General features: G+C 39.1%; 2 protein-coding genes and 1 pseudogene across 7 annotated transcripts; 1 reads left to right on the top strand and 2 right to left on the bottom strand.

Annotated features, from left to right (window-relative positions):
- Window positions 1–746: 746 nt before the first annotated feature.
- LOC122043497 (putative disease resistance protein RGA1) lies at window positions 747–7,294 on the bottom strand. 6 transcript variants are annotated; one of them, XM_042604126.1, is made up of 6 exons: window positions 3,657–7,294; window positions 2,220–2,406; window positions 1,994–2,150; window positions 1,857–1,913; window positions 1,710–1,738; window positions 747–1,612 (listed from the first exon to the last, which is right to left on the bottom strand). In XM_042604126.1, exon 1 carries the CDS (start codon window positions 7,112–7,114, stop codon window positions 3,662–3,664), a length of 3,453 nt encoding a protein of 1,150 aa, XP_042460060.1. In that variant the 5' UTR covers window positions 7,115–7,294; the 3' UTR covers window positions 747–1,612; window positions 1,710–1,738; window positions 1,857–1,913; window positions 1,994–2,150; window positions 2,220–2,406; window positions 3,657–3,661. The 6 variants fall into 6 exon arrangements, with proteins under 6 accessions (XP_042460060.1, XP_042460059.1, XP_042460061.1 ...); XM_042604125.1 differs by having other exon boundaries at window positions 1,994–2,127; XM_042604127.1 differs by having other exon boundaries at window positions 1,994–2,034.
- Window positions 1,004–1,510, bottom strand: LOC122044330. The gene has a single exon (XM_042604834.1). The coding sequence runs from the start codon at window positions 1,508–1,510 to the stop codon at window positions 1,004–1,006; it is 507 nt and encodes a 168-aa protein (XP_042460768.1).
- Window positions 7,295–9,001: 1,707 nt separating the features above from the next.
- On the top strand, window positions 9,002–10,818 carry LOC122040338 (annotated as a pseudogene).
- Window positions 10,819–18,341: the final 7,523 nt, after the last annotated feature.

The following is an 18,341-nucleotide window of genomic DNA, read 5'->3' as shown; positions in this document are numbered from 1 at the left end:
AAAAAAAAATAAATCCGAATCACGATGATTGATTTCAAATTGAGACTATCCTCTTAATTCCCCATCAATTCCACTATACAATCCAGAATTTGGACCTCAGCTTGCAGATGGATTTCTCCAATGTGTTAAATGAGCCTGTCTTCACTTAGCTTGTTCGAGGAAGAAACAGAAACGAAGCTTACGCCTTGGCTAAGCCTTCATCTGTAGCTGATCCATTAACAAAATGGCGATCCTTTTGCGCAGTTATATGGGCTGTCAAACGCATGCAAGTATGGATTTTCTCGTCTTGTGAATTTTGTATCTGCTTTCTCTTTAGCCTAATTTGCAAAGTTAATTTACTCTCTCTTATAACTAAGATATAAGTGCATTTATGTTTCGATGTGTAGTTCCTGCTGTTTACTTAGACATCTGAAGATGGTGATTATGTGCAGAGTGGCTATGATACTTTAAGTATTTGAAGAAAAAAAAATCAATTACTTTGATGATGATCATCTAGACTGAATACTGCTTGCATTTTTAATTAGGATAATTAATTTGTAAATTTAGCATGAATTCTTACTATTCTAATGAATCTAATACAAATTTGAAGTGTTAATAAATACATGTACATACTTTCAATTTTATGACAAATTTAGCACATTAAATCTAAGGTCCATACTGGGGAGGGTATCATTTGGTTGTCGTTTGAGAAGTCAAACAATGCTTCACTCTTAATCTAGGCATTTCTAGTCATTCTTAGATTCAGGTGCCAAAGCTGTTGTCTCAGATGCACTAGTAAATCTAAGCTACTGAACAAAATTAGCAACACAGAACACCATTTTGCATCACAGCAAATTCAGATTGGAGATCAACCGAAAATAAGGTAGTTGACCATGGAAAAAATCACTTGGATCTGGATTCTGATGTGAAACATAAAATCTAATTTGAAGCCAGGCTCAAGTAGGTGGATGATTGTTCTAGTGATGTCACAAGGATTGCTGCAATAGGATATTGATTCCGAGAGCTAGGATATTGATTCAGAGAGCTTGGAGAAGCCAAGTTTCTTCAACCGGGTGCTCATTGGATTGCTGCACTTTAGGTCTACAACCTCCACGATGTAAGAGTGTGCTTTCTTTTCTGCCTTAAAATTGTTCAGAGTTTGGTCCATCGGACTACCATCAGATACTAGCATTGGAATCTTGTGTCCATTTTTTCGTGGCGCATGCCGAAGCTTGTGACCTTTGATGTTGCTTGCACAATTAGCGTGCCCTGTATTTCTACCGCCGCCATTGTAGTTGCTGCTGCTTCCTTGTTCATTAATTTGGTTTCTTTTCTGCAATGCTTTCCTCGGATTAGCAACACAGGGTATGGACACAGGCGCTGTTTGTTGTTTTCGCTGTGTGGGAGGGCATGTTTGGTCTGGGCGTTTGATGGATTCTAACTCTCGAGTCATCAAGGAACTGATTGTGCCAGTTGTGCCGACCTTGACAGTGCCTCCATTGTGATTGAGGGCATTTGTTCTCTGTGCCATGATGTAGAGATTGGGAAGTCGCTATATTCTTCAAATGTTACTTTAATGAATGTGCAAGGCTTCGTGCCAAATGCTAGTCCCAGTTAGTTGTCGATGATATTTCTGATATGATCCCATAAAAAATTATGAGTTGAAAACTTCATGATCACAAATAGATTGCGGTAGCATTCAGATTTCAACAAAGGAAAAGGAAGAATACCTCTCATTCATCAAGATCTCCCCAATGCTCTGGATTCACACCCAGTAACGGTCAAATCCAACGATAAGAAGGCAAAACATGGAAATTAATGATAAAAATTAGGGAACGTGAAGATCTTTATAAACATATCGAACTCAATTTGCTTACCAATGAGAGATTGCTACGCTCTTCCTCTCTACGCCTCCACCTGCCCTAGCTCTCCAGCTATAAAAGCAGCAGAAGAAATCTAGAACGAGTAAAATGACGATAAGTAAAGATCTGCTTATCAATGACAGATTGCTTACTCTTCTTCCTTTCTACGTCACCACCAGCGCTAGCTCTCGAGCTACCAAGAGCAGCCGAAGAAATCCAAATCAAGGAAAATAATAATAATAAAATTTGGGAAATTAGAGCTCGTCATAAAGAGATTGAGCACAATCTGCTTTTCAATAGAAGATCCAGCTATAAGAGCAACCAAAGAAATCAAAAAAGGAAAGTGACGATAAAACTAAGGAAAGTAGAGATCTTTACAAAGAGATTGAGCACAATCTGCTTAGCAATAGCAGATTGCTTGCTCTTCTTCGTCTCTACGCCACCACCAGGTCTAGCTATCCCAGAACATGGGAAGAAATCCACCAGGAACGAGAAGATAGAGAGATGATGATGAAAAAAAATCTCTTCTTTTTTGAGGCGTACCGGCGGAATCCATGGATTAAACCTGTGAAAGGTCAGCATCAGCTGATGTTTTATTATGAAAGAATTAAAATGCTACCATGTCTCACCGTCGACTCTCTTGAGTAGGGATTTAGTTAAATACTTCTAATCGTGGAAATTATTTTAATTATAGGGTATTTTATGTTGGAAAATATTTTTTTTTTAAAAAAATTAAAATTTTCTTATTCCTGATTAATAGAAATATATTTATACTTGATGCATTGAGCTTCCACCCTTTCTTTCTGTACAATCTACATAAAACAAGCCAGATGGGATAATTTTTAATTAATTTTACTCTTGTTTGAATTGTTTGAATTTGAATGTATTATTGCTGAACCGAAGGAACAACTGCCACGCAGTTTTTTTTCATTTACTTTTTATTTCAGTTGGTCAACGAGAATGGTCGCCGCCTGCTCGATAATAACGTACGGAACCGACCAGATCCAGCTATTCTTGGACCGGATCTAATGCGGATCAAAATTGGGTCGGAAATAGAAGATCTTTATGTTTTGCCCAACCAAACTAATGATGACTGCACCGCATAGTATCTTTGACCAGAGGAGATTTTCTGGACCATTTTTTTGTGACCAGGGGATGTGTCATTCGAATTTGTAGTTAAATTATGATCATGATCCGATCGTAATTGGTTGTGATCCCTTCCAGAGTTCATGGTCCCCACCGGATTATAATTTTTATTCGGAGCGGGCGGCTGGAGGCCGCCAGAAGACCTCCGGTGGTGGATAAGTGGTCAGGTTACTGGGTGCCGAGCGAGGGTGTTCTCCGGGTGGCCTCCGGACGCCCGCTCCGAACAAAAACTATAACCTGATGGGGACGGTGAACCCTAGAAGGGATCGCAACCATTTACGGCCATGATCCAACCGTAAATACAAATAGTACATCCCCTAAATCACAAAAAATAGTACAGGAGATCTGTGCTCCTAGATACGGTCCCCGTCACCTACGACCTACTCACCCCTATTAAATCTCAATAAGAAAATTGATTGCAAAGTTTCCATTTCACATTACTCCTTTTCCAGAATACTTACCTCAAAATTTCAGAATATCTCACAAAAAATTTCTACAGGATTTGGAAACTCTTTGGGCTATTATATCTTCATCATGTCTTCCAATCTCCTTGTAACAAGCATATGTTTCTTTCATAGAAAACAGTAGATTGAAGATCACATGCCCGTCGCGAAGCATGTGGGTAGAAAGTGTTGTATGGATAGCCAATGAAAGGAGGAGAAAGCATACCGAAACTAAGCAGCTTCTTCAGCTCCTGATATCACTTCACCTTCGATGACTATGTGGGGAATCATCGCAATCTTTGGCCAGTCGGGTCCGTCATCCTTTTGGCACCGATCTTTCAATTTTCTACATCCATAGATCTTCAATTCTTTGAGCGAGATCGGCAAGCCATTCTCTGGCAGTGAGTCAATACTGGGGCAATGGGTGATGATTAACCTCCTGATGGAGAAAACAGTTTCCAGATTAGCAGGAAGCCTTTGCAGATCTGGACAACTCACAAACTGCAGCTCTTGTAGGGAAGTTAATTGCTGAAACCATTCCTCCAGCTCTGGCTTGAAGTGTTTAAGATGCTCGCAGTTCGCTAAAATTAACGACTTCACAGCTTGTGCCCTTCCCACTATGACCCAGACATGGTTGATAATACTCTCGTCAGTAATAATATAAGAAAGAGATCTCAAACCCTCTTCCACATATGGTTCCTCTAAAGGCTGTGAGGATTCATTTAGCTTGGGGCATTTTGTTACTTTTAAAAGTTTCAGGTTACCGAGGGATTGAAATCCACCGAGTAAAATCAACTCTGGGCAATTTTGCAGCTCCAAATTTTTGAGGGCCGTAAGGTTGGACAGGCAAACAGATACTCTGTGAGGGTAATTTTCCAATGATAAGTCGACTAGGGAGGTTAAATGGAGCAGATACTGAGGCAGTGTGGTGCCAATATCACCGCAATTCCAAATTTTAAGAACACTCATTGATCTCAAAGGGAGAAGGGGTATTTGTCTTAGCTTGACACAATTTATGATGTTGATTTCAAAAAGGCGAGGAAAAACTGACTTTTTATCTGTGCCAGACCACTCTTCCCATTCATTTAACTGGTCAAATATCAGTTTCTCCAATGAAGGAAAGACTGTATCACCATCACCAAAGAATTCCCTTCCAATTCGTTGTATTGAAGGCATCATCTTGAATACCAAGTTCTTGAGAAATGGAAGTTTCCCAAGAGGAGGAAGAGTGTCCCACCTAGCGCATTTATTTAGATAGACAAATTCAAGATTGGTGATCTGATTGTTCTCCAACCAACTTGGGGACTTCATACCACCGTAATGATGAATTTCAAGTGATTTGAGATTGTGATGTGGTTGAAGGCCATCAAGTATCTCCTTTTCCTTGTCTCCTTGGCTTCTAATATCAGGCTTTCGGTTCAATATCAGTTCATGAAGGTTCTCCTTGTCATCTAAGTTTGCCCCCACTGCCTCTTCCTTTGATTCAACATTCTGAATATCTTGGATAGTTAGTCGTCTTCGGAGATATCTTAGGTCCTTCAACTCTTCTATTTGACGCCCTCTCTTATTTGAAACATGGAATTCTTCCAACTCCTGCAGCTCGGTCAACTTCCCAATCCCATGTATTAGAGATACTGTGTTAGCATCAGCATATAAATGTCGCAATTTGATTAGCCTGTTCATTCCTTGTGGTAGAATACTGAAGGTGCCACGCCTCTTCAAATTCAGCACTTGCAGATGATAAAGTTTTGGAAAACCTTTAGGCAACTGCTTGATCTTAGTCCAAGAAACATCCAAGTATCGCAGATGAGGCAGATCACAGATAGCATCTGGTAGTTTGTTTATCCCACTGCGATCTTGTGATAAATCTATCACTCGGAGACTCTTCATATCTTCCAATAGTCCTTCCAGAAATTTGAAAAACTCTTTAGAACCATCCCTTGGTAAGAGTAGAAATTCACTATCATACTCAGGATAGAATATAAGTGTTCGCAATTTCTGCAACTTTCTCAATTCTGGTAGCGCATTCATTTTAACAACCCTCAGTGTCAAGTGGCAAACAGTTGCTGGAATTTTGACATGTTCATCATGGAGCACTAAACATTCATCAATGGAAACACACACTGCTAATTCCCTGATCAGATCGTGCATGACATACCTATCATTCACTGTACGCATAAAGAAGTATCTGCTGGTTAATTCATCAAAAATCTGGCTCCCAATATCCTCCAATGTCATTCTCCCTCGCAGAGTTTTTTCCTGGATAAAACCTTGAGCTATCCACATCTGGACTAACCGTTCTTTGTTGAACATGTGGCCCTTTGGGAATATGGAAGTGTAGGCAAAGCATTGTTTATAATTTGAGCTCAGATGTTGATAACTCAGCCCCAGTGATGGAAGTATGTTATCCACAACAAAATCATGCTCCCACCATTCACTTTCTTGGATGGCTTTCCAATATTGCTCTTCTAATCTGCAACGCAACATACTACCGACTGTCTTCGCTGCTAAAGGTAAGCCATGCATTTTCTTAGCTATCTGTTGACCAAGTAACTCCAACTTCCTTCTTAAATCCAGATCGATCTCCTTATCACCTAATGAACAATGCTCAAAGAGTCTCCAATAATCATCTTCCTCGAGAAGTTCTAGTTTGATTGGCTTCACAGTCCCCATGATCTCTGCGACTAATGGACTTTGTGTTGTGATCAGAATGGTACTTCCTTTGCTCCCAAATGTTAAGGCACTCCGGAGTTTTGTCCAACTGCTTTCTATCTCATCCCACACATCATCAAGCACAAACAAAAACCTTTTATTTGCAGTGGCGTCCCTGAGCTTGCATAGCTGTGCATCCAAACTAGCGTCGCGGAAAGGGTGGGAATCAGAAGTCACGTTGGTTTCCAGCTCCATGGCGATCCTTTTGACATCAAAATTGTCCGAGACATACACCCACTTCCTGAGCTCAAAATGCTGAGCGACCCTTTGGTCACTGTAAACAAGCTGCGCTAGAGTAGTCTTCCCTACGCCTCCAATGCCTAAAATTGGTAGCACATCAAGATTCGCGAGGTGGCGGCTGCTCCCCGCTCTCTTTGTGTCGTCATAATCAGGCCCATCTCCTGCGCTCAGAAGGATCTCCAAGATCAAGTCCCGCTCTTTGTCTCTCCCAAACACCACCTCCTGCGTGCTGAATGAGCTGGTCTCCCTGTTCTGCTGCCTTGCGTGGTTGTACTCTTCCAGTTCAGCCTTTCTCTGGTTGATCTCTAAAGAAATCTTATCGAGATCCCCCAAGATATTCTTCAACCTCCTCAGTTCATCATCCGAAACAAACAGATTCTTGAGAAATCTAAGAGATGAGGAGGCGAAAGCACTCACCTTGCTCCTGTCCTGCACCCGAGCTTCCAGTTGCCTGTAATCCAACTCGTCCAGTAAGTCATCCGCTTCGAAAGCGGCGTCTTTGAGTTGCCTCATCCAACTGGCAAGCGCAGGGTCCCTGATTGGCCGCCCCTCAGCGGCGTGGATCGCAGCGTGGATCCGGGGAAGTCTGCCCTCCATCTCTTTCAGCTTCTCATCGACGACCGAGAAGACATCACGGTGAGGGTCAGCGAGACGGGAGGAGGCGAAATCGACCAGCTTGTCCATCACGTAAGTCGCAAACCATTCAACCACCGACATGCCCACGCCGGCCATATCCCTGAGGCTGATGGCGGTGGATTTCTTGCTCTGAATCGGAGAAGGGAATTTCTTGCTCGCAATTTCTGAAATTAAGTTTAAATATCATATTTTAAATAAAATTATTATGGAAAATTTTCACTTACTTCTCTAATTTATATACTTTCCAAAATTTCCTTCTAAAGCTTTAAAATTATCACATAGTTTCAGATGTTCAGTAAGATGCTAGGTGAAAATGTATTCTGATGAATTTTAAAAGAATTAAAGAGAAATATAAAACTAATCCAAGGTGAATCAAACAAAACTCAAAACGAATTTAATAATAAAAAAAGACGATCACAAAAATGCATCCCAAGTCGGTCTCTATATACCATTGAATCTGCAATAGTAGTCGACAACTGTAATTACTAGGTTGCTTCCTGATCGATTAAAGACTTTAAGTCAACCCATATATTACAACTATTTTGGATATGATATGGTTGGTAATGGGGGGCCCCCATAAGAAAAGAGGAGAAGGGTCAAGGTCATATGGTGGTCAAAAGTTAAGAGGATGTAACAGTCAATAGTCAAGGTGACTTGGCGGTCAAATAGTCAAGCTGACGAGGCAGTCAGAGTTGAGCATAGGGGATAGCCAGAGTCCTGACAGGCTTGTTGATCAAAGGGGCAAAGCAGTAGGAGAACGAAGGGAGACGACAGGCGAGGTACAAATCATGGGTCAGGATCGGCAGAACTGATCAGAAATGGCCTGATTTACAGACCTGCAATTCAAAGGACTGGAAGTACCAGTCACAGGTCGGAATCGGCAGAACTGATCAGAAACAGCTCGATCTACAGGCCTGCGGGGGAGGGCCAGGAGATGCAAAGCGCATGAGAGCTGTTTAGGGATGACCCGATCTACAGACCTGCAATTCAAAGGACTGGAAGTACCAGTCACGGGTCGGAATCGGCAGAACTGATCAGAAACAGCTCGATCTACAGGCCTGCGGTAGAGGGCCAGGAAATACAAAGCGCAGGATACAGGTCGGGATCGGCATAACTGTGTAGAGACAGCTCGGTCTACAGGTCTGCGATTCGGAGGCCCGGAAATACAAACCACGGATCATACACCGGGATCGGCAAAGCCAGTCAGAGTCAGCCCGTCTGGCAGGTGACACTTAGAGGCTAGAGCCGATCGGAAGAGGCGAGGCCGGTGCAGGTCACGATGGATCGGATGAGCTAAGTAGTGCGGGTGCGGAGAATCTCAACGGTCCGTCGAGGATAATCATTACATACCAACAATGCGTGCGAAGGCGGAGGTTCCTAAAACGAAAAGATGCCCTCATAACCAATAGCAGCCTGCCAGCTGTCCCTCACTACAAGACAAAACCCATGTGCGAAGGCAGAGGTTCCTAAACAGAAAGATGATTCCATGACAAATAGCAGCACGACAGGTGTCCGGGACTACACGACAAAGCCCAGCGTCTAACGTTTTCTGACAGGATTGCAGGTTCTAGGAGGAGACGACGCATAAAAGGGGAGAGATCCCTCGTACGCAGGTACGCGCACACACTCCCTCGTCACTTTTTCCACAACTGTTTCATTAGCAGTCTTTTCTTCTTCTTCTCTCTGCTTTTTCTAGGAAAAAAAAGGACCTGACTTGAACGTCGGAGGGCCTGATCCGGGGACTTTTTCCCTGGGTTTTGGTCTCTAACGTGAGGGGGGATTGACTGAGTGTGCGCAGGGTCCTGCAGCAGCGTCAGCCACCCGTGAGAGCCGGATCACCTACGATTTTCCGTCAATAACTAGGCCACCGCGACCAGCCTCCTTCCGACTCAACCTTCGGACAGGATCAGGATATTTTGACAATTCGATGTGGACTTGTATTTTTAATCGCAATTTCGACGAAGCGGTCGATGAGAAGGATAATTAGGGTGGTTTAGGGCAATTACAGCTAGCTAGCAATTTGAAGCTGCTGCAAGCAGAAGCATGCCAACGGAGAAGAAGAAGCCTTGCTCCGAGAGAGACGACGGAGCATTCGCCGTTCTCCCGCCGGAATGCATCGCCCACGTGCTCTCCTTCACAACGCCACGGGATGTCTGCCGGGCGTCCTTGGTGGACAAGACCTTCCTCGCCGCCGCTGAAACCGACGCGCTGTGGGAGCGCTTCCTGCCGTCCGATCGCGTGGAGATCCTGTCGCGAGCCGTTGATCCTGTCGAGTACGCCTCCAACAAGGAGCTCTACTTCCGCCTCTGCAACCCGATCCTCGTCGACCAAGCCAAAATGGTAGGCAGCTAGCTAAATTATATTATCTGGCCGGCTACAAATTCATTTGCACTTGGATAGATTAAATAAAAGGTTGAATAAATCTATTAATTTTATTCTTTTATATATATATATAAAATTTTTTGTTATAGAGGTGTCCGGTCAAAATTAAAAAAATCACACATCTATCTCTCCACTATAATATGCATGTATCGTCTCTCTCATATGCATATATCTAACACATGCATTATCTCTTACATAATTATAGTAATTATAATTTCATAATTATTATAATTATAATTATTTTTTATATTATAACAACTACGATTTTATAGTAGCAACTAATACATTATAACAGTTACTATATAGCAGTTGTTACTATATTATAATAGCTATTGTGTATTAGATATATCATGTTTAAAAATTAGAGATTACTGCATGTAATTATAATTATAGAAGAGAAAAAAAAATTTTATTTTAATTTAAGAGGAAAGATAAAAAAAATATTATATACAAATGAGAGAATGAGTAAAAAAAATTAAATTTTGACCGTGACACCCCGTACTATGAGAGTTGTCTAAGAACGATGCTTAAATTTATTGTACATGATAATATATATATATTCCACCCATCGATTAGATGAACAACATCCAACATGACCAATTTCGATTATATATTATTTTTAATTGTGCGGTTGTGATATATGATGATGCAACTTTGAGCAGAGCTTCCAATTGGAAAAAGCAACGGGGAAGAAGTGGTACATGATATCTGCGGAGAAGATGCAGGTGACGTGGGGGAACACCCCGCAGTATTGGAGATGGGTTTCTCTAAAAGAATCGAGGTAATTAACCGACAGTGGAATTTAATTTAAATGAAATGTTTAGTTTATATAATAATATATTATTTTTTTCAAACCCATGCATAAGTTTTGTTTATATATGAATTTTGATTTATATATTGGCCTGGTTTCAGATTTGCTCAAGTGGTAGAACTTTTGGCTGTTTGTTGGCTACATATTTGTGGTTGGATCGACAGTCGACTCTTGTCTAATGACACCACATATGTTGTTTACCTCGTCTTTAAATTAACTCCCGATGCATTTGGCTTTGATTCAGCTTCCCAACTTGCCTCTGTGAAACTAGGGGCCTATGCATCAGAAATGCATGTCTCTTTAATGCTAGACGATGACGACGATGAAGAAGACGACAACCAAGGCATGGAAGAGACAGAGAACACAAAAAAATAAGGTTGAGAGAGGATGGATGGCTACAAGTCGAGTTGGGCGAATTATATAACAATGAAGGGGATGAAGGGGAAATGGAGGCTACATTGTGGGAGATACAAGAACTACATTGGAAACAAGGTCTTATCATCCAGGGCCTTGAGATCCGACCAAAGAAGGGACAATAAAATATGCAGTTATATATAATTCATTATCAGTGTAGTTTAATTTATATAATTATAAGTGCACTTTTATATTATTATATATTGCGTGCAGTGGTTTAGTTTTAAACTTGTTCAGTAACAAACTTCTAGACCCAGTTTGTCCTAAAACATTCAGAGATTTCATGATAATTAAGGTTTGTTTGCTTAATTAGCTGCATTTAATCAAACATTTAGCTACCTAAATATAATAATTTTATTGGTCTAGTGTCATATCATTTTTGTTATAAGAGAGTTCCTTAATTACTCGCTTATTATTTATTTATTTTTTTTAAAAATACTGTATTTGTTCAATTTTAGCCATTATTAAACTATATAAAATTATTTGTATAATTGACTAAGATAGAAAATTACAATTAATTGACGTGGCAATAAATTGACACCAAAAAATTAAGTGTTTATCCATCTCATTTTGAGAAATGCCCTTCATAATTTCACCCAACAGTATGATTCTAAAATCAGCAAAATCAATAAAAAAAAATTAACAAATATAAATTTTCGTTTAATTTTATAGGTAAACTAATTTTTAAATTTATAAGGTATTTTTTTTTGAATTTTTGAATGATCAAGCTATTTTGTTTTTAGTGAGACATCACCTGATTGCATAATTTATTTGTCTTTAAAAAAATAAGAAACCATGGAATACTAATTCAGTTTACTTGCTACTAATCTTTTTTAATAAAGAATAAAAATTTGAGCTTTTTAATTTCTAACCATCAAACTTAATCGAAGGAAATCTGATTAGTTGAAATTTGCTCTGTTTCTTATCTTTATTTTTTGCTAATTTCAGTCCCTCAATTTTGAAAACAAACTATTTGAGGAAATAAAGGATATTTTAATCTAGAAAATAGAAGGGGCTCTGTTTGTCTATTTCGAAACTGAGGTGCTTGATTGAGACATTCCTCAACATTAGTTTAAGCAATTTTGGAACAAAAAGGGCTTGATTTAAAACATTTTCCAAAATTAAGGATCGTAATTGAATGGTTGATTAAGAATATTAAGCTGATAAATTATGGATGTATGAAAACTTGCATCCTAAAACTCATTGATTATCCACCGTATAATATACAGAGGTCATCTTGTGACTACCAAAACATATATCAATGTGATAGTAAAGTTGAGCACCTATATCAATTTTTTTATCACTATCTCGAAAATTTAGGATAAATAATTTATTTTATTGAATTTAGATAATCATTTTTCACTACACACTACATCAACTATGCTAAAATTTTCATTATTTTTTAATTTTTGTTATTATTTTCTTATCTTTCTTCTATTTTTTTATTATTATATTTATAGTATGAGTAGAAGGAGAGAGATTGAAAAGAATAAGCAGAAAAAGAGAAATTGAAAAGAAATTCAGATAATAGATAGGGTAACTGATGTAAAGACTTTTTTAACTATCATATCTAAAATTTAGAATAAAACCTTTAGATAGAATAATTGATAATTAATTACATTACAACTAGACATTAAAAAAAAATTGCTAAGACTTTTGAAGGCATAATTATCCCAAAATTATAGTAATTTATCAAAAGACATTTTTAAGTTTCTGAATTAACAAAAAAAAATACATACTACTTTAATATTTATTAGCATATTTAATTTTATACTCTTTCCATTTTACCTTCCCTGCCAAATCTAACTTTTTTATCTTTTCTTTTTTTCTTTCCTCTCTCTTATCCATGCAACCTCTCTTCTTTTTGCTTTCCTCTCTCTCTTTCCTCCTTCTTTTTGCATTTGTCTTCCCTCTCCACTCTCTCTTTTTTACATGCATGCATAAATATCATACCTATATTAGACCTGATATGATTCTATATCAGGCACAATGTGGACCTGATATGATTCATATTAGGTTTAACATTGGTCCACATTAGGGTTTAGAATTGATTCTTTTTTATTATATTTTAACACGCCCGAAGAAGTCGAAATTAGCAATAGATGGCACCGTTGGATTGCTTACAGTCTTAGAAATCCATAGGGTCTAAAATGAGTTCAATCGGATATGTCTAGGTCAATAAGTGGATTTTGGTCACAATTCACTCATGGACCTAGACATGTTCGATTGGACCTATTTTAGGTCCTGAGAATTTTTAAAACTGCAAGGAGTTCAACGGTATCATTCATTGCCTATTTTAGCTTCTTCGGAGGTGTTAAAATATAATAAGGAAGAATCAGTTTTAAACCTCAACATGACCCTGATATGGATATATATTAGGCCCACACTAGGATTTAGAGCCAATTCTTTCAATTACATTTTGGTGGATTCAAAATCCACTGATGGACCTAGATATGTCCGATTGAATCCATTTCAGGTCCTATGTGTTGGAGCAATCTAGGTGCCCTAAGTTTTGATGTTTGGGCAAAGGTTTAAGTTAGGTTTATTGTTGTACTTGATATGCATTGTGAGTGTGCAGGATACAGGTACAACAAGGAAAGTCCAAGTGTGATCTTGGCAAAGGAGGAAAGTCCAAGGATGAGTCTTGGCGGTGTAAGTCCAAGTATGTAGTCTTGGCAACGTAAGTCCAAGTGTGACTTGGCAATGGATGAAGTCCCGGAGGTGAGGAGCCTCTTGGCAAAGGAAGACCCGACAATAATGACAAGGCCGATGGAAGTTCCAGAAGGCAAGACGTGAAGGATGGGGAGGCATCCGAGGGACGCAAGGCTGATGAAGGAGGCTAGAAGGCTAGGTCTAGATTGGTCGGGCGAAAACGAGTGTTGAGTGAATGTACTCGAGGTAAAATCCTAGAATTAGGGTTTACTGTAGCAGTACTGTAGCGTTACTATAGCAGTACTGTAGCAGTCGACTGGTGCACTGTAGATAGCCGTTGAGAGAGTCGTTGGGCTGACACCAGTCGACTGATGCAAAGACCAGTCGACTGGTAACGAGCAAATCAGCTTATTGATTTGTTCCAAGCTCTATAAGAAGGAGCTTGGGATGGCCGGCCAAGGTGACGAAATTAGACTTGGTTAAAGCCTAATTAGTAGTCACCAAAGTGCTCAAGGATCTCTTGTGTCCAAGTGTTCTTGGTTGAAGTTGTGGTGAGGTTTCTCCACCCACAAGGAGCGGTTTGAGCTAGCCGGAGTTTCCGGGGACTAATCCACCGACGGATTGAGGGATCGTCCACCTTACGGACAGCCGTGGAGTAGGAGCATCATCTCCGAACCACGTTACATCGACGTGCATTGGTTTGCTTGTTCTTTTCTTTATCTTTAGCTTTCGTATTCGTAATTTGTATTGTATTATTCCGCTTGCGCACTAACGAATACGTAGGAAGCCATCGATTTGGGTGAGACGCTATTCACCCCCCCTCTAGCGGGCACATCGGTCCCAACAAGTGGTATCAGAGCGAGGGCGCTCTTCTACGGACTAACCGCCAAGAGAGCAAGAAGCTAGAGGAAGAAGAAGATGGAGTCCGAATGACCACTCGGATGGGATATCCGAATTCCACCTCCGTATGACAAAGAAGACTTCAATTATTGGAGGAAGCGGTTGGAGACATGGTTCCAAATGGATTGGAACCAATGGGTTGTCTTGAGTGACCCATTTGAAGCTCCTACGGACAAGAAGGGTAAACGCCTCCGACCTCGTCATTGGACCGAAGAGCAACGAGAGCAATCGGAGGCGGACAAGGAGGTAACGAGAATTTTGCATAATTTACTACCTTCTAATATTTTGTTGAGTGTAGGTGGAACCACAAATGCAAGTGATCTTTGGAAAAAGATCATTGCCTATCATGAAGACCCTATAAAAATCCAAGGAGTGGAAGAGCCCAAGGAAAATGGCTCATTGGTCCAAGAAGAGAAGGAGCAATCCGATGTTGATAAGAGGTCAACATTCGAGGAGGAAAAGGAAGAGGAGGAAGAGAAAGAGAAGGAAGAGGTGGAAGAGGAGAGATCTTCCACATCCTCAAGAGATGAAGAAGTGGAAGAGTCCACATCAGAGGAAGAAGAGAAATCCGAGGAAGAGGAGATCTTGGAAGCTCAACCCTCTACTTCAACTACCAAGAAGAGCATAAAGGACCACATCAAATGTTTTGAGTGTGGTAAGATGGGGCACTACAAGAGTAGGTGTCCTTCGCTCAAGAAGGTAAAGAAGGTAAACCCTAAACTCACTAAAGTTAATTTAGAAACTAATGTGAGTTGTAGGAAGAAGAAGAAGGAGAAGAAGCACATTAGGTGCTTTACATGTGGTGAGTGGGGTCACTACCACACAAAGTGCCCAAGGAGAGGAGAGCTCAAGAAATTGGCGCACTTGAAGAAGTGGGAGAAGAAGGAAGCTTCCAAGGTAAAAACCAAGGTATCATTTAATGAATCCATTCCGTTGACACATGATAAAAATCATGCTAGAAATAACTCTTATCATCTTAATGCTATTTATCATGAGAATAGGAGGCATGATAACCTTAAGGATAAATATATTCCTCCTTATGCTAGATTTACCACACCTAAGGTTAGGAAGATAAATAACAACTTAGGCAATAACATCAAGGATTTTAGATATAAGCCTAAAAATATAAATGCTCAAAGATTAAATGAAAACCCAAAATCTAGGGATTTATGGAGTGAAAATCAAGTCTTGAGGACAAGACTTGATAATTTAGGAAGGACCTTAGCAAGAATGGAAAACATGCTTAGGGGTCAAAATGAGCATAACCTAGGAAAAGTTAGACAAGAGTCATCCAATGGCGATAGGGGTTTGGGATACAAACCTAAAGCCAAGGAGGATGTAACTTTTTTTCATAGGGTTCCATATAACTATGGGGTCAACCCTAGGTGTAGAGGTCAAGTCAAAGATACTAGGGAAGGAATCCCTAAGAGTACTTTTGACAAGACAAATGTGACTAAGACTTCTAAGAAGTCTAACAAAGTCACAAAGAAGGTCGCAAGGGAGGCCATCCCTAGAAATGACCTAGTAGAGGTGACCAAGGCTTCTAAAAAGCCTAGAAAGGTCCTTAGGAAGGTATCTAGGGAAGTCATCCCTAGTGAGTACCTAGAACATCCAAGGAGCACCAATAGGTTGTGGGTTCCTAGGAGCATATTCTCTACACCCTAGATAGGTTTAGAGAGTGTCAACTCCAATTGGAAGGGTATTTAACCCAAACTTGTTAAAGTTGACACTTGAGAGCATTTTCAAGATTATTGTTAACCTATGAAAATGAAAAGGATTGTAGGGTTACTCTTTGAAAGAGTAATATATGTGTCAAAATTTGAGGAGTTAAATATAATTTAAATTGACACACTAGAGAGAAGCAAAAGTAATGCCAAATTTGGAATTCGACATTTTCTTATGGAATTAAGGGAAATGCAAATCTTAATCCAAATTGTCACTCTTGGAAAGAGTAACATGTGCCAAATCTTAAGGAATTATGTTTGAATTAAATTGGCATAATGTGGAAAAATATAAGAAATACCAAATTGGGGTTTTGGTATCTTCTTAGGGTAATTAAAGGAAAATCTAGGTCCTAATGTAAGATGTTTACTCTTTAGAAGAGTAAAATGTGTCAAACTTTGAGGTTTTGAACTTAATTTAAATTGACACATTTAGAAAAGGATAAGAAATGTCAAGTTGGAGTTTTGACATTTTCTTAGAAGGTTAAAGGCGAATCTAAGTTTTAATTTGATTTCATTTACTCTTGGAAAGAGTAAAATGTGCCATACTTTGAGGAATTTGTTTAACTTAAAATGGCACAAATTTAGAAAGAAATTAAAGAAATGTCAAGTAGGGGTTTGGCATTTTCTTGATAAAATTAGGCAATCTAGGGTTAAATTTTGAGTTAGCTAGGGTTAAGAATACTTAGATAGGTAATCTAGGTAAATTTTATTTATGCTAACTTGCCATGATTGTTTGCCCATCATATGTCATGACATCATATTTAACATTCACATTTTATTATGAAAAATACAAAAATACCATGTCATGTCATACATACATCATGTAGCTATAACATGCTTTGCTTTTGAAAATTACTTATTTTGATGTATGTCATTAATCATCATGCAGTATGTCAATTTCTTTATAATTAAGGACAAAAGACATTTATTATGTATGTAAATGTTCCAACAAGAGGGATAATATCAAGTGACATCCTAGATGGATGATCATGATTTTTACAATGCCTAGATAGAGATGCATGATCCCTTAGTTTAGGGCAAGACCAAATATACATCTCACAAAGAACTATAAGGTGACTTGTATGTGTTTTAATACACGTTAGATACAAGTGAGATGTTAAGATGGTGAACAAAACTCAAGATGTTGATCTAGTGCATCTTGTTGAGTTTTAGGTTCATCAAAACACATAGTTATGTGTCTTCCAATCATTGGGAAAGCTAATGTACAAGTCATGTGCATTGAGCCCAAAGAACGTGGTTGGATATTGGTTTTGAAAATGATTTCAAAATACTTTTGAAAAACCTTGGTGAAGACTATCTTTTGATAGTAATCATCATTGAAAAGTTAGATACAAATTAGGAGAAAACATTGAAGTTTTCAAGAGTTTTCAAATTTGTGTCAATCTTTGAAAATAGGAAGTAGTTTCATAGAAAACTATTTTTCCATGATAAAGTATACCCTAAATAATGTTTCCATGAGTTTTCATGATGAAAACAAGTATGGATTGGTTAAGAAAAACCAAAGTGAAGTTTCGGTTGAGGTTTAGTTTCATTATTGAATTTTGAACCTCAAAACTTTGAGTTTTGGTTTTCCTAATTATTTAGGAACCCCAAGTCATTGTTGGTACAATGATAGAAGTTTGACCATATTTTTAGGGGGAGTTACACTTTGGAAACATAAAAATCTTTTCCAAGACCAAAAGGAGGTCAAGTGTTAAGGTAGCACATAACATTGGTATGAGAGGTGTTACCAAGGACAAGGGAGAATCATCCAAGGCCAATAAGAAGGAATATGTTAGGGTAGCATATAATTATAGTAAGGATGAGGTGTCCAAGATTGAGGACAAGAAGAAATTAATCAAAGACAAGGCGTCTAAGGTTAAGAAGGTGAGTCTTGTAGGCCAAGTGTCACCTGAGGTGCACCAAAATGGCCTAGTCATAGTAAATGAGTCACCTAGGGAGGTGGATAAGATTAAGAGCTCAAGGGGGAGCTCAAAGAGTCTTTGGGACATATGTTAAATGATCTTAAGTGAACCAAGATGTGCCAAAGGGATTAGAGATAGATTTGAGTCTCTACTATACTTGGTTGGCACAATTGGGTTAAGTTTTTTGCATGGAAATATGAATTGGGTTCATATTGCATGAAAATTAGTTTTTGATGTATAGATGCCATATAAACTCATGCTAGGAAAGTATTGTGGTTTGGTATGGGCAGATACATCAAGAGGAAGCCAAAACTAGGACTTTAGGTCAAGGTTCAATTGAACAATTTAGCTAGTTTTGAATTTTGTGTCAATCTTAGGATCTGTGATAAATATATTTATATATATATTTTTCCCAAGTATACAAGGGTACAATAGACCTCTCCACAAAATTTGGGGGTTTTTGGAGGTCTAGGGAATTTCTGGTGCATTTCTGAAGTTAGCTTGAAAAGGCTGAT

Source organism: Zingiber officinale, chromosome 2A (assembly GCF_018446385.1).
Source record: "Zingiber officinale cultivar Zhangliang chromosome 2A, Zo_v1.1, whole genome shotgun sequence".
NCBI classification, from domain to species: domain Eukaryota; kingdom Viridiplantae; phylum Streptophyta; class Magnoliopsida; order Zingiberales; family Zingiberaceae; genus Zingiber; species Zingiber officinale.
The sequence above is the reverse complement of the archived record's forward strand: the minus strand, read 5'-3'. Positions and strand labels throughout refer to the sequence as shown.

Coding starts and splice junctions, on each gene's coding strand:
- LOC122044330 (XM_042604834.1), bottom strand. CDS start 1,510: ATGGCACAGAGAACAAATGCCCTCAATCACAATGGAGGCACTGTCAAG.
- LOC122043497 (XM_042604122.1), bottom strand. CDS start 7,114: ATGGCCGGCGTGGGCATGTCGGTGGTTGAATGGTTTGCGACTTACGTG.